General features: G+C 47.8%; 6 protein-coding genes across 6 annotated transcripts; 5 read left to right on the top strand and 1 right to left on the bottom strand.

The window, feature by feature from the left end:
• Positions 1 to 54: 54 nt before the first annotated feature.
• Positions 55 to 1,331, top strand: BKA67DRAFT_647014 (uncharacterized protein; the record flags this gene model as incomplete). The annotated part of the gene is made up of 4 exons (XM_046105934.1): positions 55 to 551; positions 608 to 727; positions 792 to 908; positions 961 to 1,331. Exons 1-4 carry the CDS (start codon positions 239 to 241, stop codon positions 1,329 to 1,331), a joined length of 921 nt encoding a protein of 306 aa, XP_045957301.1. The 5' UTR covers positions 55 to 238.
• Positions 1,332 to 4,259: 2,928 nt separating this feature from the next.
• On the top strand, positions 4,260 to 4,517 carry BKA67DRAFT_519106 (ankyrin repeat protein; the record flags this gene model as incomplete). Its single annotated transcript, XM_046098066.1, has 1 exon — positions 4,260 to 4,517. The coding sequence occupies one exon, from the start codon at positions 4,260 to 4,262 to the stop codon at positions 4,515 to 4,517; it is 258 nt and encodes an 85-aa protein (XP_045957300.1).
• A 1,194-nt stretch (positions 4,518 to 5,711) lies between these two features.
• On the top strand, positions 5,712 to 6,408 carry BKA67DRAFT_307761 (uncharacterized protein). The gene is made up of 2 exons (XM_046096120.1): positions 5,712 to 5,755; positions 5,811 to 6,408. Exon 2 carries the CDS (start codon positions 5,872 to 5,874, stop codon positions 6,343 to 6,345), a length of 474 nt encoding a protein of 157 aa, XP_045957299.1. The 5' UTR covers positions 5,712 to 5,755; positions 5,811 to 5,871; the 3' UTR covers positions 6,346 to 6,408.
• A 1,193-nt stretch (positions 6,409 to 7,601) lies between these two features.
• BKA67DRAFT_568378 (NADP-dependent leukotriene B4 12-hydroxydehydrogenase) lies at positions 7,602 to 9,306 on the top strand. The gene is made up of 2 exons (XM_046103026.1): positions 7,602 to 8,119; positions 8,245 to 9,306. The coding sequence occupies exons 1-2, from the start codon at positions 7,939 to 7,941 to the stop codon at positions 9,117 to 9,119; spliced, it is 1,056 nt and encodes a 351-aa protein (XP_045957298.1). The 5' UTR covers positions 7,602 to 7,938; the 3' UTR covers positions 9,120 to 9,306.
• A 3,618-nt stretch (positions 9,307 to 12,924) lies between these two features.
• Positions 12,925 to 15,519, top strand: BKA67DRAFT_593110 (glycoside hydrolase family 92 protein; the record flags this gene model as incomplete). The annotated part of the gene is made up of 3 exons (XM_046104904.1): positions 12,925 to 13,039; positions 13,094 to 13,992; positions 14,176 to 15,519. The coding sequence occupies 3 exons, from the start codon at positions 12,925 to 12,927 to the stop codon at positions 15,517 to 15,519; spliced, it is 2,358 nt and encodes a 785-aa protein (XP_045957297.1).
• A 3,588-nt stretch (positions 15,520 to 19,107) lies between these two features.
• BKA67DRAFT_568365 (GMC oxidoreductase) lies at positions 19,108 to 21,802 on the bottom strand. The gene is made up of 3 exons (XM_046103025.1): positions 21,392 to 21,802; positions 20,937 to 21,337; positions 19,108 to 20,885 (listed from the first exon to the last, which is right to left on the bottom strand). The coding sequence occupies exons 1-3, from the start codon at positions 21,436 to 21,438 to the stop codon at positions 19,309 to 19,311; spliced, it is 2,025 nt and encodes a 674-aa protein (XP_045957296.1). The 5' UTR covers positions 21,439 to 21,802; the 3' UTR covers positions 19,108 to 19,308.
• Positions 21,803 to 23,316: the final 1,514 nt, after the last annotated feature.

The following is a 23,316-nucleotide window of genomic DNA, read 5'->3' as shown; positions in this document are numbered from 1 at the left end:
CGCGCTACTTCGATGGCACTCATGTCAGCAGATGTCAGCCAATGTCAGCGGTCTATGCAATGTACCGATCGAGGGGATGCCACGAGTCAACGATCGGTCGCCTCACAAATTGGCAGAGCAGGTGCACTCACCCGAGAAGCACTTCCTTAAGATACAATCTTCTTAAGTCGCAAGTCTTTGGTGCATAGACGAACACTGTACTTTGGCTAATACCACGTAACTATAGTAATTCACAAGTATGGTTCCATTTATCGATAATCGTCGGAAGTACATGCCACTCGTAGGAGTACAAGATGTTGAAGGAGCGCAAGGTATTGTTAAAGAGTCTCGCGCCGCCTCGGATGCAGGCTCCAGCGGTTCACTACTTGCACGGAACACTTCGTTCGATAGCACATCAGAACTGGAAAAGGCACCACAAGAATCGTTAACGGCAACAAAGAAGACACGACTTCTAATATTCTCTCTGGCCATATTTTTCCTCTCGTTGTTTGCTGTTTACATTCTGCGTGGAAGACTTGAATCCTCTTGTCTCGAACTGATGGAGCCTTGGAGTGCGTTCACTTATCTCAATGTATCCTTGATGCAAAGCTCACAAGACTATGTTCAGGCCCTCTTGCTCCATTTGTGAGCTACGAGTCAAAGCAATTCGAATGGGGTTCCTGCCCAGAAGACTACTGCGGAGCCATCCAGGACCAAAGAGAAACGTTTTGGAAGGAACTATGGGATTGTGAGTATATCTCCAGCAAGAGAGATGACAGACTCCAAGTCTATATGCTAATGATGTTGACCAGATGGCTGGATCGGATTTCCAAGAGAAAGGATCACACAGCTTGGCAAGTCTCCCGATGTAAATTGGTTACATTTATTACAATCCGAGATGAATGATACGTTGATATCATTACCAGAATGTACGCACAGCAAGAAACTTTCAAAGATATCATACCCATAAATATGTATCAGCTAACGAAGTCTCCGAAGTTTCCCACCAGATCCATTGCATTGGTATGCTTAGAAAAGCCATACATGGAGAGAAAGAACATCACGCAGGTCTGAGCGATCAGCTCGAAAGAGGAAGGTATTGGTTGCACACTAACCATTGCCTTTTGTCGCTCAAGATTATGATCGAATGTAAGGCCGATGCTACGCCTGTGATATTTGAGGAAGCGGACGACGGTCGCTCTCGAATTGGAGCGTGGACGATGAGAGATGCACCAAGGAGATGTAAAAACTACGACGCCTTGCGAAACGGCCTGAAACAGAAACCATTATGTTCATCAGGTTGTAATTCTGACGAGATTTATGGAAATGTCATAATGGAGTCGTCAAATTAGTACAGAGTAACTGAAATGGAAGCATTGCTTGCTTTGAAGTCCGTGCCAAATGAAATATATTAATGCGTTGCCTCCGATCCTGGTTGTGTACAAGTATATTGTGAATGAAAAGCGCCGCCACTGACAATGCAAAGCAGTGACTGTGTAAACTTCACAAGTACATTACCAGAAAGCGCAAACCATGGAAAGCCTTCATCCGAGTCTGAACTTTTGGAGGACTAGTCGCTGAGTCAGATTATATAAATCGAGTTTCAGCTAGTGCTTACACGCGACTCTGAGAGGGTATATGCAGGTAGTTGAAGGAAGCTCTCTAATACAGTAGGTGGCGATAGTTTTGATACTTTGTCAAGTACGCCAAGCCATATAAAAATAATAGGTTAAACTGCCACAACCATATAGCAATAGCAATATCAACGAAGACAGCCATTGCAATGACGCCTGGTAAAACCATCTACAGTCAAAGAACTGGCGTGTGAGCTAGGGCGTTTGGAGGTTATGAGAGGGCGAATTCAAAAAATTCGATGTTCTGAAACATTGAAGATATTTAAATGCAGAAGGCTAGTGTATAGAGAAAGAGTAGTTAAGACACCAACATATCCACCATTGTCAGGTCCAGATGGCTTGGCGACGCCTGACAGGGTAACAGATCTATTGCCGCCCAGTGTTTCAAATTAATGCTTAATTCATGATTCGTCCCTCAAATTGCTGTGCTGCCTCGGTACTACCGTATCTGAGATACTCACGCGAAGGTTGTTGATATGCAAGAACAAGAGACGCACTGCCGGAAAATAAATCTCCGCCCATATTTTCCTACTTCGTGGTGTATCACATCGAAAGAACGGTTGCAATAGGAAAAAAAAATTAACTTTTCAAGTAAGAGAAGAAGCCTCAAGATTTGAAAAATTGCTAACCCCCTTTTTTCTTTCTTCCACATCTATACAATCTGTGATGATTTTATTAACTTGGTGAGCATCAGCGGGAAACCTATAAGTGGGCGGAGACTTGTGCTTAGCCATTGTACTCACTTGTACTATTGGAGCACTCAAGACTTCTAAGCGAGACCCTACAGGCTTAGTGACATGGGAGAACCCGGCGATTAACTCTATTTAAAAAGTTATCTACAACGCGATCCATGGCCCGAACATCAAAACGCTAAACTAGACTGGACTAACCTCAGGATATTGCCAAGATATCCCAACTTTTTACCGCTTGAAGATCTCGCTGCCACGATAGTCTGCGAAGACTGCAATGTAGGGCAGCTCCATCCAACAATTCAGTTTGACTCGTACTTCAAGATGTTGGAACCTTCTTGTAGGTCTTGCAATTCACTCATGATTAGGTGAAAATGGCGAAAACGGCAGCGTATGATCGTTCCACACTGGAGACAACTATGGTTCACTCAACATACTATGGTATGAGGCCTAAAAAAAAAAGCAGTGGGGCGTGTTCTTTCAGAAAGGAGATATAACTGGCTTGGAGCTCAATATCGCGGAAAACCACCCATGCAATCGACCCGGTACCTGCCCCGTCGCCCTCTCGGATTCTCCATACCATAGTATGACCTGCATCACACGTAAGCAGTTCCACAGGGAAAGTCCTATCCGTTGCAGATAGGAGAGGTTTAGATGCATATGCCGATGTCACCCATCATGACGAGCCACACTAATAGATGGTTGTAGTGCCAGCTCTTTTAAGGTTATTTGGCCGTCAAATTTGATCAGATCATCAGTCAGCACAGTCAGATCATCAAGAGTTCAGCAGTCATGATAGGCTGATAATGTGCATTGCTGCAGAATAGGTACTTCTACTCCACTTTCAAAGCACCTGCAATCCACCCAGGCACAACTGGTGGAAGACAAAGGAGGGGCATCCTGGCAACATCGCGAATATTCATAGGTCTTGAATCATACCAGATCATTGGTTACCGACTGCTTGATTGAATCTGGGACCGCGGGGAATTTCTATATGTAGAGCGATGAATCCTTCGAATAACTTAACTTATAAAGCCATAGCCCTCTGGTGCGAGGACTCATCCTTTGGCTTCCGGTCGCTTATAGCGCGGTGACATGATACTATAACAACAGACCCCAATCGAAGTTACCTAACATTCTGCAAACCTAAGGCATGGCAACATCAGCCAAAGCTTCACAGGATCCAGATACAAATCAAGTGCAGGATGATCCTAAACTAAAACGTCGCATTCAAAACAGAAATGCCCAAAGAAATTCCCGTGAGGCCATCTAAGTACCAAGTCTGGGTGGTTCGGATTTGAGCCCCGTATAGACTTAATAACCAATCTAACATATATAAGCAGGTCAGCGGAGGGCTGCGCAAAGTTTCCGTGCTACGGAACAGGACACTCAACACATGCACTGTCGCCATTGTTGCCAACACCAGGAGTTCCAAGAAGATCCCCAGCAGTCAGTGCTGACAATCTCGCAAAGACTATGCTCTCCCCTCCCATTATATTCGCAGACACCCCCGATCGCCTCCCCAACCAACACTGCAATGCCAGTGGGGGAGAATTGTCTATCGGGTGGCTCGCATCAAGGATCTTATCCCGCAATAGACTTCTTCAACACGGCCATGGCCCAACAGCATCATAGCAATAGCCTGGACATAGCTGAACTTGACCCTCCACAGACTAGTATCGGTAGCGAACAGCTTGATAGGGAAAGCATACATTTGCAGCTAGACCTGGACCCACAGCTGCTAACATGCGAGCCAACCCCGCCAACGGGCAACAAGTCCTTGTATGGGTCTCCCTCGGCCCAACATACGCTTCGAGTGGTACATGACCCTGATAGGAGAAATGACATGACCAGAAGCCCTTTCATCGTCCATGCAGGCAGCGACGCGGGCTTGTCCAAACGGAAACGGGGGAGGGGGTCGGTTAGCGCGACGACGCCGCTACACATCTGCTCGGCCATGGGGAACCACAAGATACTCGAGATCCTGCTCCATGGCGGGGCCAATATTAATGCCGTAGACGGGGAGGGGCGGACTGCGTTGCACTATGGTGCCGAAAACGGGCACATTGACGTGGTCAGGGTCCTCCTGGAGAAAAACGCAGACTCCAGTGTCGTTGACAACCACGGGAGCGGCGTGATGCATGTCGCGGTAGCTAACAACGCTGAAGCTATCGTCCTTCTGTTGTTGGAGCATGGCGTCGATCCGAATGTTTGAGGACAGGGTACATACCCGGCCAGCATATACAGGTCCATCTAGACTAGGAGATCTTGCAATTAGCAGCCTGAATCACTATACTTCACACGCAGTCTTCTGTTCTGGCTATTCAAAATATAAGTCCATGCCATGAAATAGTAGAAATATTATTGACGATCGACCGCGAAGCTTCTTGCGAGGGCATATGGGTGCATTTTTGGGCAACGATAGATCTGAGAGGTCTTCTAGATACACAAATCGCTTCCACTCAATTGCGTCAAGAAATTCTCGCCCTTGGGAAAAGTCAAGAATGATGAGGCTTATCGGATATAGTGGATTGAACAAAAATAAAAGCTTAATATGGTTATTCCAACAAACAGGCTCGCCCAAGTCCAAGTTAGGAAGTTACGCTGATGCTTTGCGGTGTCACCTGAGACTTGGACCAATCACGTGGCCATCACTTCTCATTACGTATCGATGATCTGATGAATCATGCATGCATGAACATTAACGACTCCCATGTTACATTTCGCCAAGATACTCAGTGCTACTCCGTATATGTAATGGGAAACCCGACGACACTGGTTTCGAGGAACCAAACGTGGTAGCCAGCTGCCTCACAATAGCCCTGCAGGAGATGGACGCAGATCTCAGGAACTCGTTACGACAGAGCTCGAACGGCGGCTCATAGTGAAGCTATCCATTTCTCATTTTTGAGGTTTAGTCACACCCTACCTCCATAAATGACGGGCTCATTACGAAGCTACGCAGCCGCCAACAGCTTGTATTATAATTTTTCTAACATGTATATACATATAGCGTTTGTATTTATAATGCACGTAACGCTATATTTGAAGCATACATAGCGCTATGGTTATTTCTAGCGTACGCAATGCTTTATTTCTAATGCACGCAGTGCTATATTTTCAGCATGTCTAAAAGCCACGGATGCACCAGTTGCAAGCAGCTATTCACAGCTGGCGCCACTATACCCTGTACTGTACGGATCCGTAGACATAGAAAACAAACCCCAACCCCCACTCTACAAAAGTGAGAGACGGACAATCTTTGCTGAGCCGTCGTATATGGGGGCATTTGGAGACCTTCCATAGCCACAGCCGACAAATTGGCCCTGTCGGCCACTAAGCCCGGGGCGGTTGCTGGGTCAAAGGACCGACTTGTGGGTGATGGGTTGCGGTAAGAATCTACAACTAGCTTTCGCCCAGGCCGACTATACTAGGCGGCGCTGGGTTATGAAGGTCGGCATGTCTATCCCCTCAGAAATGTATTCCGAACTCACATTATCTCACCTAGTCAAGACACAGGCTGTTCGGCGGTGTTCTTAGTACACTTTAACTCAACATGGTGGTCTGTGATGGGCCGACCACCTCGGCTCAGGTCATTGAGGCCTTCGCGTCGCATTTTCAAGGTCGGACCTTCCTTATCACGGGCGCTGGCAAGCCGAGAATCGGCAGCCAGATGGCGATTGCGCTGGCGAGAGGTGCGCGCCTGCGCAAATCATCATAACATCACGCTCCTTCCACAAGGTCAAGCCCGAAAAGTTGATATCAAGACCATAAACAAAGCCATCAAGACGTCATTTGTGCAGGTCGATTTGTCCGACCACGCTTCAGTGCGACAGGCTGGCAGCGAGATCCTTGCGGAAGCGCCTAAAGTTGATGTTCTCATTGACAGCATGGGCAACATGGCCATCTATGATTATACTGTGGATAAACAGGGTATCGAGATACAACTATCTGTGGACCACCTCGGACAATTTCTCTTGACGAATCTTCTGGGGCCGGCGCTGCTGCAGATGCCAGAATTGGGGCACACGCTGTCAACTTGACCAGCGGCGTTGATTTCATCAGCCCCGTGCGGTTCAACGACTACAGCTTCTCCAATAGTAAAGCTTATGACAGGTAGTCGGGCTATGCCAGGCACAGACGGTCAACATCCTGTTCTCCTTTGCGCTCAGCGTAAGACCCAAGCACGTGGCATCACGTCTAAGCCGCGCACCAGGGATACAACGGAGATACGGAGCTCGGCGTGCACTTGAACTGGGGTGATTACGGCGAGACTGAGCCGATTGCTAAGCGTAACACGGGGAAGGACTTTGTCTGGGAGCATCCCCGCTTCAAGACGTTTGAGCAGATCGCCGCCACGTCCCTGGTTGCTGCTTTGATTCTGATCTCTCAGCTAAGTCACCAACCTACCTAGCGAACCGTCAGATCGCGTGGACCGACGAGACAGCCCGGAGGCCTGCGTTTGTTGACGATCTGTGGGGCCTGAGTGAGCGGCTCATTGGGCAGGAGTTTAGGTATCAAGTCAGATCCTGCAGGGTCGTGTTTGCTTTCGCAGCTAGAGTTTGGTAACAGGCAAAATATCGAGATTGTGTTTCGTCACATTTCTTCAATATAATCCCAACTAGTGACAAAGCTGATCACCTTGCGATCACACCCTAAAGAGACTTGACGTTTCCCTGTGGCGGTTGTGCAAATGACCTGTCGAATTGAATACGACCGGCGATTACCATACTGTCAGCATGTTGGACCAACACCTGGAAACGATGCTTTCGTTAGTATATATTGGTAAGCAAGACATAGGGAGACGCGTGTTTGCGGAGCTACTTCCGCACCCAGCATGAGGGCGGTATTCGGGTCGTTGAGTTTGTCCACAACCGGGGAAGGAACAAAACATTTTGTAGATGACAAGATCAATAACTGATGTGGTTGTGTTGGACCGTGGCTCTCATGTTCAGATAATCAACAACAGGGCCTCCCGTATCGGTTGATGATTAATCTGAAATGCCCACCTTGGCCTACCTACATAAGCCAGAGTTGTGCGTGGTAGTGAAGCACTCGGGATGGATTCCTGATGATGTGAACGCCCCAACAATTGAAGCTGAAATTGAAATAGAAGTTTGACCTCGGCACCCACGGACCCTGTTTTGGGAAGGGCCACTAAAGACCGCTAGCATCGGGAGTCTGCAACGAACAGCGGAATGTGGCCCCCTGGCGGTGCCCACTAAGTTGCTCCACTAGCGGGCTTCGATTGCCTTATTCTGTGTGCTGCCGGCTCAATTGGCCAGTCAACGCGCTTCATGGCTTCTGGAATGGTTCTCCGTCAGAGTTCCGCATGAGGGGCATCCATGACGGTCCATATGTCGCTGCCAGATCGAACCGAACGAAGGTGAGCAAAGTTTCGGGCCAGACGAATTGATGGGGTAGCAGTTTTCTATTATTAATACATAAACAAGAAGTACACGGAGTGGGAAGAGACCAGCTGCTATAAGTCTGGCCATGGTCCCTTGAACCTTCGGGCATCCCTCGACCTTTATTCCCACTATACCTCACAATACCGACTACGAACCCCGCGACTTGAACCCCCGGAATACTTGACATACCTTATACCACAACATAATCATACACACGCACACAATATGAGTCGCGAGATCACCACTTGGTACCTTAACGAGAGGCCCAAGGCCGACATCGTCAAGGGCCAAACCTTCAAGGCCAAGAAGGAGCAAGCCCCCACGGCTGAGCAGTTGAAGGATGGAGAGATCTTGGTTGAGGCTCTTTACCTGTCCCTAGACCCTGCCATGAGAGGATGGCTGAACGGTGAGCACACATCCTTGCCTTGGTGTGCAACCTATCGTGACATAGGCGCGCTCAATAGAGCTCGCCATTACCAACCTACATTGCCCCTCTGGTGCATCATGGCTAATGGACAAATCTTGCAACAGACATCCGCTCCTATGTTCCCCCGGTCGCTATCGGTGAAAAGATGCGCGGCGCCGCCATCAGCCGCGTTCTTGCCTCCAAGAGCTCCAAGGCTAAGGAGGGCGATTTGGTGAACGCCATGCTCGGTTGGACCGAGGTCGGTATCGTGGACGAGAAGGCATTTGAGGTCGTCGAGGTGCCCCAGAATGGCAAGGTCACCGACGCTCTCGGTGTGCTAGGTTTGACTGGTCTCACGGCTTACTTTGGCCTTGACAAGATCGGCAACGTACAGAAGGGCGACACCGTCGTTGTGTCTGGTGCTGCCGGTGCCACTGGTTCCGTGGTTGGGCAAATCGCCAAGCTCAAGGGTGCCCGTGTTGTCGGTATCGCTGGTTCCGACGAGAAGTGCGAATGGCTGAAGAGGGAGCTCGGTTTCGACGCTGCGATTAACTACAAGGCTGCTTCCTTCAAGAAGGACTTCGAGGCCGCCACGCCTGACTTCATCAATGTGTACTGGGACAATGTTGGCGGTGAGATTCTGGAGCTCGCCCTTAACCGTGCCGCTTTCCGATCGAGGTTCATCATGTGCGGTAGCATTTCTGGCTACAACTCGCCCGGCAAGGAGGGCAAGGGTATTCGTAATTTCTTCCATATTACTGCCCAGAGAATCCGTATGGAGGGTTTCATTGTCTTTGACTATGTGTCCGAGTACGCTCGGGCTCGCAAGGAGATCAGCGGGTGGTTGAACGACGGCAAGCTCAAGCGCGAGGAGACGATCGTTAAGGGCGGACTTGAGAATGTCGAGACAGCGTGGGAGACATTGTTCAGTGGAAAGAACACAGGCAAGCTCCTGCTGGAAGTTAAGCCATATGAGCAAAAGGTTGGTTCTAGGCTTTGATTTCGGAGCGCGGTGCTGTCCCCTTACTAAGATGATGCTGACGTCGTGTCCAGTAAGGAAGGGAGAAATATTGGTCGGGTAAATAAAAGCCGATTGGTTGACAGCAATGCACTCTGATTCCGAACATCTATGAGATATGAATTGCATAAGGACTTAAAATAAAGATGAAAATTGACTAATTGACCAATTATTTTATTCTCACCAAGCGTGACTCGCAAGTTTCTATTGCGATCATATTGACTTGTGCAGTTTCATTTATTGTCATACCTCACGTCACGTCGCAATCCCATTCATCTAACAAAGCCTTGACCAAAATACACTCCTGCAGCGCCCATGGCAAAATAGTCGACAATGTTCTCAGGGAATCTACATTTCAAAAGATGCGTATGACTCTAACTTATCCACAATAACTTCCCTAAGTATATATGACAGCAACGACGTATCGCAGATACGAGCGAGACAAAAGAAAGCTCGATCTTACACAGAGGCAAAGACCTGAAACCGACTGGTTTATTTCCCAAAACGTTCAACCTCGTCCTCAACATTCCCGTCTTATTGTTTCTAGTCAAGTGGCGGATGGGGATGCATATCCTTCATTTGACTGACCAAAGGTAGACTGGCGGCTTCGGATCGTGCTTGCGTTGTAGGCAGTCCTCGATAGCAATGATGCAGATTCATTATCGCGACGCCTTCCGTAGTTTCACACAACCCTTACCGCTCGGCATGGGCGTACTGGTACTGCATAGAAGTCTCCCTTGCCCATTTAAGACGCCTTCGGCAGCAGATATAGTAGTCCGAGAAAGGGTATAATACGGCTAGCTTATTACTGCAAACTATGCGGTGGATATTACCTTAGGTAGCCAGCATCGAGATCCTGTGATTACTCTACTTTCTTTATTTTTACATCTCGGACTTGTCGCATTGATTCGCAAACCTTGAAGCACTATTCAAGACGAGGTTTATCTACCAGATCTGTAACAGCCCTGGGACGAGTTCTAATAATAACGAACATGTATAAATCGATCAGTTCTATCGAGCGCAGACTGAATACTATGAAAGAGTATGTGCGATACACCACTATGGCAATGCACTCGGAGAATGAAAGCGATAGGACAGCGCATTCAAAGCAAAATGAACGGAAGACAAACGATGCAATCAAAATAAAAGGAAATTATTGATTAGGCAATCCATTTCAGCTAGACTAGTACACTCTAGATTATGACCAGCATTGTCTGGCAAAAGCATCATAACGATTGTGATTGTAGGTGTGTTATTCCTGGCTTTAGAGTTAGTCTGAACATACCCCCCGCCGTTCTTTGATCTACAGAAACCGCTCATGTTTAGTTTCAGCCCTAGTTGTGAGTTGATAAGAAATATCAGTAGTGACATAGATGAAATTATAACAGATCTGCGACCTTGACCTCCAATTTGACCTACCTTAGATAACACGGCGCCTCTAATTATCATGCGGCACGTCAAGCACGCTGTTGAAGAAGCCTATCTCAATCTTACACTCTGGTCTTTGACTTGATAACAGTGCCCAAATATCGGAGAAAGCTAATAAACCTTGGAAGTTCTCGAAATGAAACCTCCATCGTGGTCGACTCAGCATTATAGTGAGTCTTTTTCGCCGGCATTGTGGCTGCCGAGCAAGTTCTGAAAGAAAACAAACCCATCCTCTTATATCACTTATTTCCATGAACAGTATTAAATGCGGTACTTGTACGAGGAGCCTAGCCCTTTCACTCTGCAACATAAGGGCCGTGTACGCGTCTTGGATAACAATTCTGTTCATCCTGAGCAGAACATCTTCTGCTTCGGCATGGATGAGCTTGTTCGTGCACAGAATAGCAGTGCAGCTAATATGTTTGTCCAGCGACCTACGGCCCCAATAAACTTTTCGAAGTTCTGCAGTTGGATGATGAAAGTCGCCTTGGCCATAATTTGGTACGTAATGTGGTACCGTACACGGGAGCCCGTCTCCAGGCTGCAGCTCTATAAGTCGACCATCCAAGGAGCTCGGTATGGCGCAACGCCCCGCCGAGGATTGAACAACGATGGGTTTCGATTTAACAAGTAGATTTTCATACACCATTCGTCGCAACTCCAGGGGTAATATGTCTAAAAACTCTCTTTGAGACATGGCGAAGCGCACGATCGCGGATGTTAGGACTTGTTGGTTGAGGAATGAAAATTCAAGCCGTAACACAAGTGTTTACCGTGGCGAGATAAGGCGACACGCTACGCAACATCTCTATTACTAGCAATGATATAATGCATTATATATATTTGAACGCTGCTTTATCTAATTATCCATTGTTGATTCAAGCTTTATCGTAACGCCCAATGGCATTGAGCGATGGCTCAACTTTGTCTTAAGCTCTTAGTTCTTTGTAACTATACTTTGTCCCAATATGCAAAACTAGTTCTCCACCGAGTGTATCCGTTTCAAATATACTCGCGCAAATAATTCGCGAGCTCAACTTCAGCAGATACCTGCATTCTCTTGTGTGGACTTTGACCGGAAAACTACGGCTTATGACTTGCTCCACTTGGCCCACCTTTGGGATGTACAAATGTCTTGATGCTCACAGGTATTTGACGAGATGCTTCTCTGCGATTAAGCGTATTCATAAATAAATTGGTGCCGCGACGTCCGATTCAATCTTCGTCTAGAAGACTAGACTAAACTGACAACACCCTCGTCTCACTTTCGGAGTTTTTAGTGCATCTTAGGCGTGCGGAGACGCGGGGGATTCAAGCACCTCATGGCTTGATCTGACTAACCATAAAAAGTGATTAAATGGTATGTGTCTCAGCCAAGCTGCCCAAACAATCCCGAACGGAAACTCTTAACTGTTACTGGGTGTTCGAAACTTCATCTCCAACTTACATAATCCATCTCCATTCTATACTTGAATCTGGCTGAGCACTTCTTCTCCATGCACTCGTTGGCTGTTGCCTCCATGTTAGCACCCCACTGAATGTAACCAATCCGAAATGCAAGGAGCCTATACACTAAGGCTGAGACTATACTTGGCCAACCTGCAATAGCTGACCAGCTGCAAAGAATACACACTTATTATTCCCCACTAGTACTGCATGAGAGCGACCAGTTCTTTGATCAGCACCTCTAGACATTTTTTACTCGAGTTAGGCAGTGCGGAATTTCTAAGTGGCGAGATCAGGGAAAGTGATCACCCCCGATAAATTGTCCTTTGTCTGTGATGGCGGTGTAGCGCCTGCAGGAGCTGCAGGACAGGCAAGCGATGTCAACAACGCAACGACACAAAGGACTCCCGGATGTGAACACGAGGTATCCGTCCGCAGCAAGCTGGTAGTACCAGTTTTGATCAAGTGCCGGTTCCCATGTTCAAAATTGAAGCGGGTGACACCCCGCAGTTACCCCAAGGCCAGGATACTTTCGTCATGCGGCTCGACAGGCAAGAGCGCACAGTTGTGGTGCCCACGATGCAACGCTGTTATCCATATCGAGGGTAGAAAGCAATGGCCCGAATTGAGCGCACCTTCTGCGATATGACGCTTCAATGCATCGAGACTGCCGGAACGACCAGGAAACTATTGATCATCCTCATTCACGACGCCATAATGTCTCACTCGTCTCCATTTTCTTATTACCATCAGTTCTTATCACCACTTTCATGTGTTGCAGGTGTATTACCATGATCCTATCCGTCATCTCACATTATTAAGACGGTCACCTCAGCCAACTTTCGTACTGGAACATTCTTCTTGGGTTCCATTGCCATACTTATTCAAGTTTTCTGTCGGGACGTCTTTCACAATGCGGTCTCTTCCTCTTCACGTAGCAATGGCACAGTTTGCCTATGCTATACCAGATGCGTTCAACCCACTTACCTACGTTGACAGTCTGATTGGAACCGCTAACGAGGGCAATGGTATGTTTCATCGGCCACCTGTCGAAGAGGCTTGCTAACTGCTCGCGTTTATAGTATTCGCTGGTGCGACACTGCCGTATGGCATTGCCAAAGCTGTCGCTGATACGAACAGTACTTCTCGTCAAGGAGGCTTTACGTTAGATGGCAGCCCTGTGACCGGGTTTTCTGCCTTCCATGACTCTGGCACAGGAGGCAGCCCCAGCTTAGGCAATTTCCCACTTTTCGCATATGCCCAATGTCCGCAAGACGATATCAATCAGTGCAGTTTTCCAAAAAAGGACCGAGCGGCAAAGGGATTCTTCAGTAACTCAAGCGTGATCTCTCGGCCTGGATATTTTGCTATCACATTGGCGAGCAATATCATGGCAGAAATGACCACCACCCATAGTGCCGCTTTGTTTCGCTTCACTTTCCCAGGGTCCGGTAATGGCAACGGATCTTATCCATTGATCCTTCAGGATCTCACGGATCTATCTGACTCACGCCAGGATAATGGAACAGTATCTATTGACGCACAGACTGGAAGAATTATAGGAGGTGCGGTGTTCAAACCAAGCTTTGGTAAAGGAACTTACGAAGCTTTTTTCTGCACGGATTTTCAAGGCCCTGCCATCCAAGACACTGGAGTTTTTGTCAATAGTCGTGCAACTACTAGCGTCAAGGATCTCACGATAAGCACTGGTATAAACGGTTACCCTCTACCTGGAGGCGCCTTCGTAAGGTTTGAGACAGTTAATACGCCTATATTAGCGCGAGTAGGAGTGAGCTTCATCAGCTCAGCCAAGGCTTGTGCGAATGCAGAGGCAGAGATACCAGAATTCAACTTCGACAATGTTGCAGAAGCCGCTTCAGATGCTTGGCGCGACAAACTAAGCCCCATCACTGTGACTCCCGGACCTGGAGTCGATGAGGCGCTAATCACCAGTTTCTATAGTGGCATCTACAGAACCATGGTAGGCCACTCATACACTTCCTCGCCACTCTTCTTATTCCATGTTCACCTCCCTAGTTCACTATCTTATCTCTTATTATTACATTCTACTATAGTATTTGTTCTTCCGTTTGATTACTAAGAACCCCTTCTTATCCGTACTTATTCCGTTCTCGCGTTGCATGCAACACTGATTATTGCACAGGTCAACCCACAAAACTATACAGGAGAGAACCCCTTCTGGGACAGCGGTGAACCATACTTTGATTCTTTTTACTGCCTTTGGGACAGTTTCAGATCTCAACTTCCATTTCTGACAGTTCTCGACCCAGCAGCGGTCTCCCAAATGATACGCTCATTGATCGACACGTACCGTGTCGAAGGCTGGCTCCCCGATTGTCATATGACATTCTGTAAAGGCTACACTCAAGGTGGTTCTAACGCCGATGTGGTCCTTGCTGATGCCTTCATCAAAGGTCTTACAGACAACATCGACTGGGCGGTAGGTTACGAAGCAGTAATTAAAGACGCTGAAATTGAGCCATTTGATTGGTCAGTTCACGGACGTGGAGGTCTGGATAGTTGGAAAGATCTGGGATATATTCCAGCACAGGATCTTGACTATAAGGGTTTTGGTACTATGACGAGAAGCATTTCCAGGACTCTGGAATACAGCTACAACGACTACTGTATCTCGCAGATGGCAAACGGTTTGAACAAGAGCACAGATGCTGAAAAATACGTGAGCTCGAGCGAGAACTGGAAGAATCTCTTTAATCCAATCCAGCAGTCTGTTCTCTACACGGGATCGGATACTGGATTTGTCGGATTTTTCCAGCCAAAGTATCTTAACCAGACATGGGCTGTGCAAAACCCACTATCATGTAGTAACATCGACAATGGCCCACAGACATATGGCTGCAGTCTCCAAAACACAGCCCTCGAAACATATGAAAGCAGCATTTGGGAGTATGGCTTTTTCGTGCCTCACAATCAGGCTGGTCTGATAACTCTCTATGGTGGTTCTGATGCTTTCGTGCGTCGGCTGGAATATCTACATGATACCAATATCACTGCGATCTGGAATGAGCCCTCGTTCCTTACCGTGTTCCAATACCACTATGCCGGTCGTCCTGCACTGTCCGCGCAGAGATCTCACTTTTATATCCCTCGTTATTTCAATACTGCTCCTGGCGGACTTCCAGGTAACGACGACAGTGGTGCCATGGGCTCTTTTCTCGCTTTCTCCATGATGGGTCTGTTTCCAAATCCGGGACAGGACGTGTACCTTATCACCCCACCGTACTTCGAGTCCATCAGTTTCAGGCATCCCGTCACGAACAAGACAGCCATTATCAGGAATGTCAATTTTGACCCTACCTACCGATCCATATACATCCAGTCTGCCACGCTGAATGGCGAGCCGCACACGAATAACTGGATTGATCACAGCTTCTTCACCGAAGGTAAAGAGCTTGTCCTTACACTTGGCTCGAACGAGAGCGCTTGGGGCACACATGAGTTCGATATACCACCGAGCTTGGCTTAGCACCCTTACTAAGAGCGGGAAGTAGCGGTGCATGCTGGGTTAATGTGTGACTGGCTCTCAGGCTTGAGTATCACTATGGCTAGAACTTATCAGATAATATTTTTCAGACAGAAAGAGTTTTTAGTTAAACTCAGGCTTGTGAGTCTAAGATTTTCCATGCACTGAACTACGAGATGTATGAAACTGATTGAGCGAAAGTTTTCGCACGTCAAGTTAATGCCCATACACGTGGAACATAGAAAGCCTTACTTTTTAAACTAACTATAGAGCTTTTATCAGATGATATAAAACTAAATCAGATTGGAAATAAAACATTAAAACACTATATGAAGATGAAAACCAAATCACTTTACCATTTTTTCTGTTCATTGTATAATTATAAAGTTAGCTCTTGGGGGGAATGCATATGTGTACGTAGATTAATGCTCACCCATTGCGTGTATACGATCAATCAGCAGGATTGTAGAAATAGGATGAGCTTCTCAAAGTGAACCCGGAAATCATCTGTTAAGCTTGGGAATAAATTTCAGATGCGTCAAAAACAAGTTATGTAGAAGAATAGAATGAACATCCAGACATGTATGAGTTCCTTTCGCTCTTCGCAATTATCGAGGGAAGAGACTTTGTGTTGAAACTAGAATAAATCCTACGTAGGTCCTGTCGCACCACAATAATACTATGAAATGCCTATCAGGGATTTTGCAAAAGAATACCTTTGCTTGGCACTGAGAAGCATAGCTAACTATACTTGTGGCAATTTCTGCGTGGACCAATATTTATCATTACAGATATTGCGCACACGATGCGCTCTATCAACGAGCATCTACCCTGCGATTAAATAAGTACCAACGGCTAGCTCTCACAGAAATAGTACAGTATCCACGGAACATACCAACAGACGTAAATACAACAACTTCTCGCTTAACGCTAAACAGCCTCGAAACAAAGACGCTATGTAGATCTGTCTTGAGAATTTCTTCAAAGCGATGGGTCCCGGTTGTCGCCAACGAGTCGCCTCAGTTCTTATATCTGATCCTCATGGACCATTAGTCCAGTGTTACGAGTCGGGTATCGTCAGCGTGCAACGTAGGCTGAAGGTGGCGGCGACCCCTGGACTGTTCCATAAGTGACGTATCATCAACTTCAAAGCATATGTAGCAAGGGTTCGAAAAAATACTTCACAGGATCCGACATAACTGTCAATGCTTTTGCTGGGTAACCTTGGCATTTGGCTCGCAACTGCCGACCCCTTTTTCTTTCCAGAAGCACTCACCGCAAAAATAGGACCCCTGCCAAGGAGAAGGAGAAAGAGAGAGTGGTTTCACAAGACCCGCTTGACCTCTTGGAAATGAAGCCTTCTGGGACTGCCGGGTGGAGTCCCCATGCCAGGGACACGACTGCGACATCATCGCAATGTCCATTTCAGTAGCCCAGACCCATAGGAATGCTAATTCATGAGCCTTGAGCATATTGGCATGTTGGTGGTATGAAGGAGGCAGCCAAGGGATAGAATGCATGGTTTATCTTCTCCAAATGAGCACGGGAAGCCGAATGCCGATACCCAGGTCCTCTCATGCGGCGACGTTTTGTTACAGCACAACAGCGCAGCCGGGGCGGGCATCGAGTACGGAGAGGTCTCTCAACGCCCGATAACTCTACCATATATGATCATCGCCCGATGTACATCGAAATATATACACAAAACTCTCGAACTATGCCTTCTCTCTCCCTCACTTTCTTGCTCGCTAGGGAGAACCTGAGAGGCGATCCTTCTCCCGGGACTGCATCGTATGATGAACACGGACGGCGATCGCGATGCAATAAGTTTTATGGGATGCTGGCCGGCAGTCGGAATGGTGGGAATAGAGTAAAGCGGAGCTGCACTGTGTCAATTGCGATTCTTGGTCAGGAAATATGATCGAGCCCCAGACCTTGACTCTGTCTGGGGCACATCCAGGGACCTTTAGCGCATGCATGGTGCCCCTGTTAAACTCACAGGGTACCTGAGGAGAGTTTGGTTAAACTAATGACGACCTTAGTAGCGATAGACAATCTCAGGAAGTAGTGAGGACAGTAAAGTTGGGCCCGCGACGGGACCGATGTATGTAAACCGGTACAGCCTGAGTTTGGTCCAGAGCATATAAGGGCAATGCGAGACGGAACAACAGCCGGACGAAGTTCGCGGCTGTCGGGACCACATGATTGTGGTAGAATGAGATCCTAACTGATGTATTGTATTTATTGTATAGCCAGAAGCTCAATTCAGAGCTGCGATATCCGTGGTTGCATTTCCATTGCATGACTCGCATTCCATCCTGCCATGGTGATACAGTATATACATACCTAGCGAACGAAACACGGCCCCCAACATCTCAGGCTGATCTTTTGACCTTTTCGTTCGACAATGCGACCCCAACGCTACATTCAGTGCACGGCCCAAAGTTAAGATCAGCCCAGAATCGGAACAGTGTGCTGCCTTGGCAAAAGCAGCCCTCTGCGTGCAGAAGTCCATAACTGTATCAAGAGATCACCATATCCCACATGTACGATCTCGTATGTTTTACAGGGGAGTCATGAGATTGAACAAGTGGTCTGGCAAATGACGTCGTCGTAACGCTGTCAATGGCACAATCTAACTTTCTGCGTCTCTTTTTCGGGGGCTGTTGCAGAGCTCCAGTATAGAAAGTTCACTCCACCACATGCCCAACAGCGTGTCGATGAGCTTCAAAGCGAGGCAGATCAGTTTTACCTACAGAACCTCGTTCATCTCTTTGATTCGCGTCATGCCATCGCAGACACAGCTGCCGTGGGCCTCTAAGGCGAAGAGATTTGAACTACTCAGAGTCAGCACGTATGCGGTCAAAACTGCATGTCCATTCTGGCGAAGTGGTAAACATGATCACAAATTTGTCGAGCCGTGAGTCGCGGCACGCGACAAACTTGAGCAACGGCATTCTTTTTATGGAAGTAGTTCCGCGCCCATCCACAAGATTAGTGGGCAAAGCTCGGAGCTTGATAGCTCAGAAAGACGAAACTGATTGATAGGCCACGACTGCAGCGTTCGAAACTACATTTGCACACCTAGTTGATATTGCCTTAATACGAATTCTGGAAAATTCTTCATTTTGGCGGGCTGCAAGATAATCGACGAAATTAGTCTGTGTAATCCCAGCGATCCAAAACCATGGATAGACGCTGTCGGAGAAGAGGAGAACAGAGTGGTAGCGGTTGTGGTTAATCCACAAATGCGTTCTCCATACATAGTACGCTTCAAAGTTATAAGATCGGCATTTGTTGATATGAGAACGGAACCGAGCCGTTGGGTCTGAGTGGACCTCATTGGGCAGTGGATCCTCAATCGACTCGACTTGTTATAATTCTGTATTTGTCATTTGAGTGGGTGCAGCTACAGGATGGGTCTGCTCTAATATAGTAGGAGAAATACACGAAATGAGCAGGACTTACAATACGTGAGACGGCCGGCAGCAGATTTGCAAAACAACATCGATTTCAGTCTTTGTTGAACATTGAATAAGGGGTTTTTGGCCTGCGGCCCAGAGAGCAGCATGTCTTAAATTACAACAAAATCATCCAATCTTCTGCAAAATCAGACTCATAGGTAGACGACATGAGAGGGCATAAATTCCATTCAATTATTGAAAGTCAAGTATTGAAAAGAATGAGCATATCAGGTTTAATACCACTTGTGTATATACACTAGAAAATGTAAACTACCCACTAGTACAAGTCACTGGAAGTTGAGATCTTGTTTGTTCCGACGACATTTGCTTACGAAGACTCCGCAGCGGCAATAATGACATCCGCAGCCTTCTCACTGGCCATGTAAATGGCAGTAACAATGTACATACCAGGAATCTTAGGGAAAATAGAGGCATCAACAACACGCAGACCTTCGACGCCACGAACCTTGAAGTCACTGTCAAGCACAGCCAACGGATCGTCGTCTGTACCGATGGGACAAGTGCAAGAAGCGTGGTGACCCCAAACCTCATCCCGGGCGAACTGCGCCAACTCCTCATCGGTAGACACATTGGTAGGAGGCCAGACACGCTCGAAGCTACCGTCGAGAGGAATCAAGCTATCAAAAGCCTTAATTCCGTATTTCATGCCCTCGACAATAGCCTGCAGGTCCTTGTCGCCCCCAACACCTTCGCCGAGAGAGCGGAAGACGATCTTTGGAGTGTCACGGGGGTTTGTGGAAGTGATGTTGACGGTTCCGGCGTTGTTTCGGGAATGAGCCTTCAGAGTCAACCATGTCCAAGTGTTGAGACCCTCAGTAGAAGTTATGGAGTAGCCAGGCTTGTAGCCGTTGAGGTAAGCAGGGACACCGCCCAAGAACAGATCGGGATCGTCGCCCTTCTCTGCCACCGAGGAGTGGTGCAACCAGCCAAAAGCAATGCCGTTGGTGGTGTACCCTCCCTTGAGATCACCAATGTTGTTAATCCAGTTGTCGTAGCATGGGTCATCGCCCTCGAGGAAAGTACACTCCTTCAAAAGGGAGAACTGGGTGCTAGACTCTCCGACGACACCGAACTCATATCTGTCCTGCATGTTGCCACCAACGCCAGGAAGGTCCTTGACGACAGGAATATCGAAGGACTCGAGCTCGGCAGTCGGACCGACACCGGAGAGCTTCAGAAGCTGAGGAGTGTTAAAGGACCCAGCAGCAAGGATGACCTCGCGGCTAGCGTAGACTTGACCAGAAACACCACCGTCGGACTTGCTAGCCCGGGGGTCGGCGCGGTAGAGTGATTGTCCAAAAAGATAGCTCACACCAGTTGCCTGAGGCGTTGCTGCAGAGGTGTCGAAGTTGACCTTGGTAACGAGGGTGTTGAGTGCGATGTCAAGCTTGTACTTCTTGGAACCGTCGCTGTTGGTGGCGTTGGCGACTGAAACGACGAAATCACGGGGACCTGAACGCGCATAATCCTCGTTGGCGGACATGGGAATCTGGTATATTAGCTCACCATCGTCGCGAGAGCTAGACGGAGTGTTGACATCGAGGGTAAGGATGTTTGTGAGACCAGTCACTGTAGCAACGATAGCGCCCAAAAGACCCTTTCCCATAGCAGTGGCGGCGGCAATGACTAGAGAAGCGACTTTGAGATCCTCCGCAATCAGAATAACGGGAGTCAACCGTGTTTGCAGCCAGCCCGTATAGCCGTGGCCGACAACGCTGTTAGGCAGGTATCGGCAAGCCTCCAGTCTCTCGAAGTATTGCAACATGTTGGATGAGCTCCATGAGTCGTCGCCAGTAAGAGTAGCAATATCATCCCAATCTTTGTCCGTCGGCTTGATAGTGACCAGAGCGTTGTGCTCGGTACATCCACCAAGGGCACCAGTACCTGCACCATGTCAGTTGAAATTCTGCAAGAGTTGATTCGTGAAATATTTACGAGGATAGTAAATTCCAAGAGGTGTTGCGCCTTCGGGAGGGTCGAGTCCAACATAATACTGGCCGTCCGCAGTCAAGTAAGTATACTTGCTATCTCGCTTCGCCTGTGTCTCGTTCGTGTAGTGGTCAACGAAGTATTCCCATCTGATTGGGTTATACTCTGAGGCGTATCCATTCAAAGCTGGAATCTGTACTTGTTTTTCCATATGATGATCCTCTCCGGCATCTATAAGCAACACACTGTATCCAGCAAGAGCTAGACGTGCAGCCAGAGGACCGCCTCCAGCTCCAGAGCCCACAATCACGTACTCATAGGTCGAGTTGACTTGAGGAGCAGCGGTGTCCCACTGGGGACCAAGAGGGTCGGAAATAGGCTCATCCCAGATGATAGGCGTTGTGAACCTGTTAACTGTGAGCTATCGTATATTGCCCGATTCCCTACGAGGGGGTCCTTACGCTGCGGCTGTTACCGCAAAAGCGGCTACAGAACCAATGGCCCTCATTACGATTAAATATAATAGTGTATAAGCTCAAAGATCAAGCAAGAAAATGAACGATAGGCCGTGCAAATTGAAGAGTATTTCAGTAAAGAGGGACAGAACAACACCACGGCAGCTGAATGACTGAATTAGGAAAAGAGTGACGAGTCAACAGACTTGATGGTGTGAAGGTGGCAAAGACTGCGAGTCTACAGTCGCATGTGCGAACGAAGCTGTTAAAAACGTGTCTTTGATGGTGAAGATGACCACGGAGCACGGCCAAGCCGAGGATACTGACCAACAACCGGCGAAGTATAGCGGGCCGTCGTGGATTCGTTGGCCAGCGCTCACGAGGTACTAGCTGCATTGAACAGTTGATTTACATGAGTATTGCCGAAAAGGCCCTCAAGGGACAGGACCATCATGTCCGTATGCGGTCTCCAACCATAAATCTCATTGATTCAATGACATATGCATTGCCCCTGACTTCTCAACGAATCAGCTGGCGTTTGTCAGGACGATACACCCGCGTGAGGTGGGGTTGCAGTTCTAGTGTTGGGATAAACATCTGACAACAGTAGGATACCCTTGTACTAGTCACCCTTCATTAGACACCCTAGCTGACAGGACGCACCGGACCAGAATCATATTGGAGCGGGAGCGATATGCCTGCATCTCCGACAAGGATCATATAATTGCCTGCAAAGGATGATTGGAACGAAGAACACGAGCGACCTGCTGAGAGTGTTTGCGCATGATCAACACCCCCAAGTGCGAGCAATGGAAAACATAGAAAGCAAAGAAATGGAATCATTCGCCATGTGCTGAGTCGATATTTTCGACACAATCCAAAAGATAAATGTGTTGATGCAAAACCGTTACCTCGCTAGTGAAATGAGAGCCTTGAAAATGTGGAACTACCCGCGGCTGCCAGTAGCCGCAGAAGTAAAAAACGGCGGAATCTTACTGTGTCCTGGTCCGAGTCATCCTTGGCTTATAACAACATCTTATAAGGTCTTTGAGGGTACTTTGGTACCCTGCGGCCATTGCATCAAAATCAGCAGTAGTCGCTAGTCGTCATGTTTATTTGCGTGTCGGTGTTCTAACACCCACTCTAATTTTTGTACATTTTGTTTCTCGTCTTGACCAGTCTTCAGAGAAAATCTGTAGTAAATTCTCCAGTATTATAATCATGCGTATTATTCATACATACATAGTGTAGGGCTACAGCTAAGGTCACGGATTACTTAATGATTCTGCTAGGAAAATAGTGCGTCGAGCGGTCAGCGGCAGATCGTCCGTCTTCCACAAGTCCTTTCTGAGGATTGTCTCAATCTTGGTACGCCATCCTACAACCGCACTAGGCGCGATGTTTTCTCGAGGCAAGATTGTCATGACACGGCACATTCACTCAGGATCCCGGTTGGCAACGTTCTGAGTTGTGACGCTATTCCACAAACAGCCAGTCCCTGTCCATAGTCTGACCAAGAACGGTTACGCGATGCGACTCCATGAAGGCTGTCAGGGGTACGCCAGTTGAATTCTTGGCTCCGCATCATGGCTCAATACGACCTAACTCAATCTCTACCAAACTTTCGTCGATCTCAATTCATGACCAGCCAAACCTCGCTCGTGCAAATCGACTAGGTTGGCACTGATTTCGTCCGGGTCTGAGACCGCAAGCGCCTTTCCCCGCAGTAGTGCAGGAGTAGCATGGATGTGCGAAAGAGCACGGTGCCCCAAGACAACGACAAAAGTGTGCATGCAGTATCTGACTTGACATGGATGATTGCCTGGTACGATGAAGTCTTTACACATCTGCCTTCACGGAACCATAAGCAACTTTCCTCGGCCACTCGAGTCTTGAGGCAGGAATTTAGTAATAGACTGGATTTCCAACTA

The sequence above is a fragment of the Truncatella angustata genome (assembly GCF_020726525.1).
Source record: "Truncatella angustata strain MPI-SDFR-AT-0073 chromosome Unknown BKA67scaffold_5, whole genome shotgun sequence".
NCBI lineage: Eukaryota > Fungi > Ascomycota > Sordariomycetes > Amphisphaeriales > Sporocadaceae > Truncatella > Truncatella angustata.
The sequence above is the reverse complement of the archived record's forward strand: the minus strand, read 5'-3'. Positions and strand labels throughout refer to the sequence as shown.

Excerpts from the sequence above, each read along its gene's own strand:
- BKA67DRAFT_307761 (XM_046096120.1), top strand. The coding sequence starts at position 5,872 with ATGGGCCGACCACCTCGGCTCAGGTCATTGAGGCCTTCGCGTCGCATT.
- BKA67DRAFT_568378 (XM_046103026.1), top strand. The coding sequence starts at position 7,939 with ATGAGTCGCGAGATCACCACTTGGTACCTTAACGAGAGGCCCAAGGCC. Across the intron at positions 8,120-8,244 it reads CATGAGAGGATGGCTGAACG|ACATCCGCTCCTATGTTCCC; the intron begins GTGAGCACACAT and ends ATCTTGCAACAG.
- BKA67DRAFT_568365 (XM_046103025.1), bottom strand. The coding sequence starts at position 21,438 with ATGAGGGCCATTGGTTCTGTAGCCGCTTTTGCGGTAACAGCCGCAGC. Across the intron at positions 21,338-21,391 it reads TTTGCGGTAACAGCCGCAGC|GTTCACAACGCCTATCATCT; the intron begins GTAAGGACCCCC and ends CACAGTTAACAG. Across the intron at positions 20,886-20,936 it reads TCTTGGAATTTACTATCCTC|GTACTGGTGCCCTTGGTGGA; the intron begins GTAAATATTTCA and ends GACATGGTGCAG.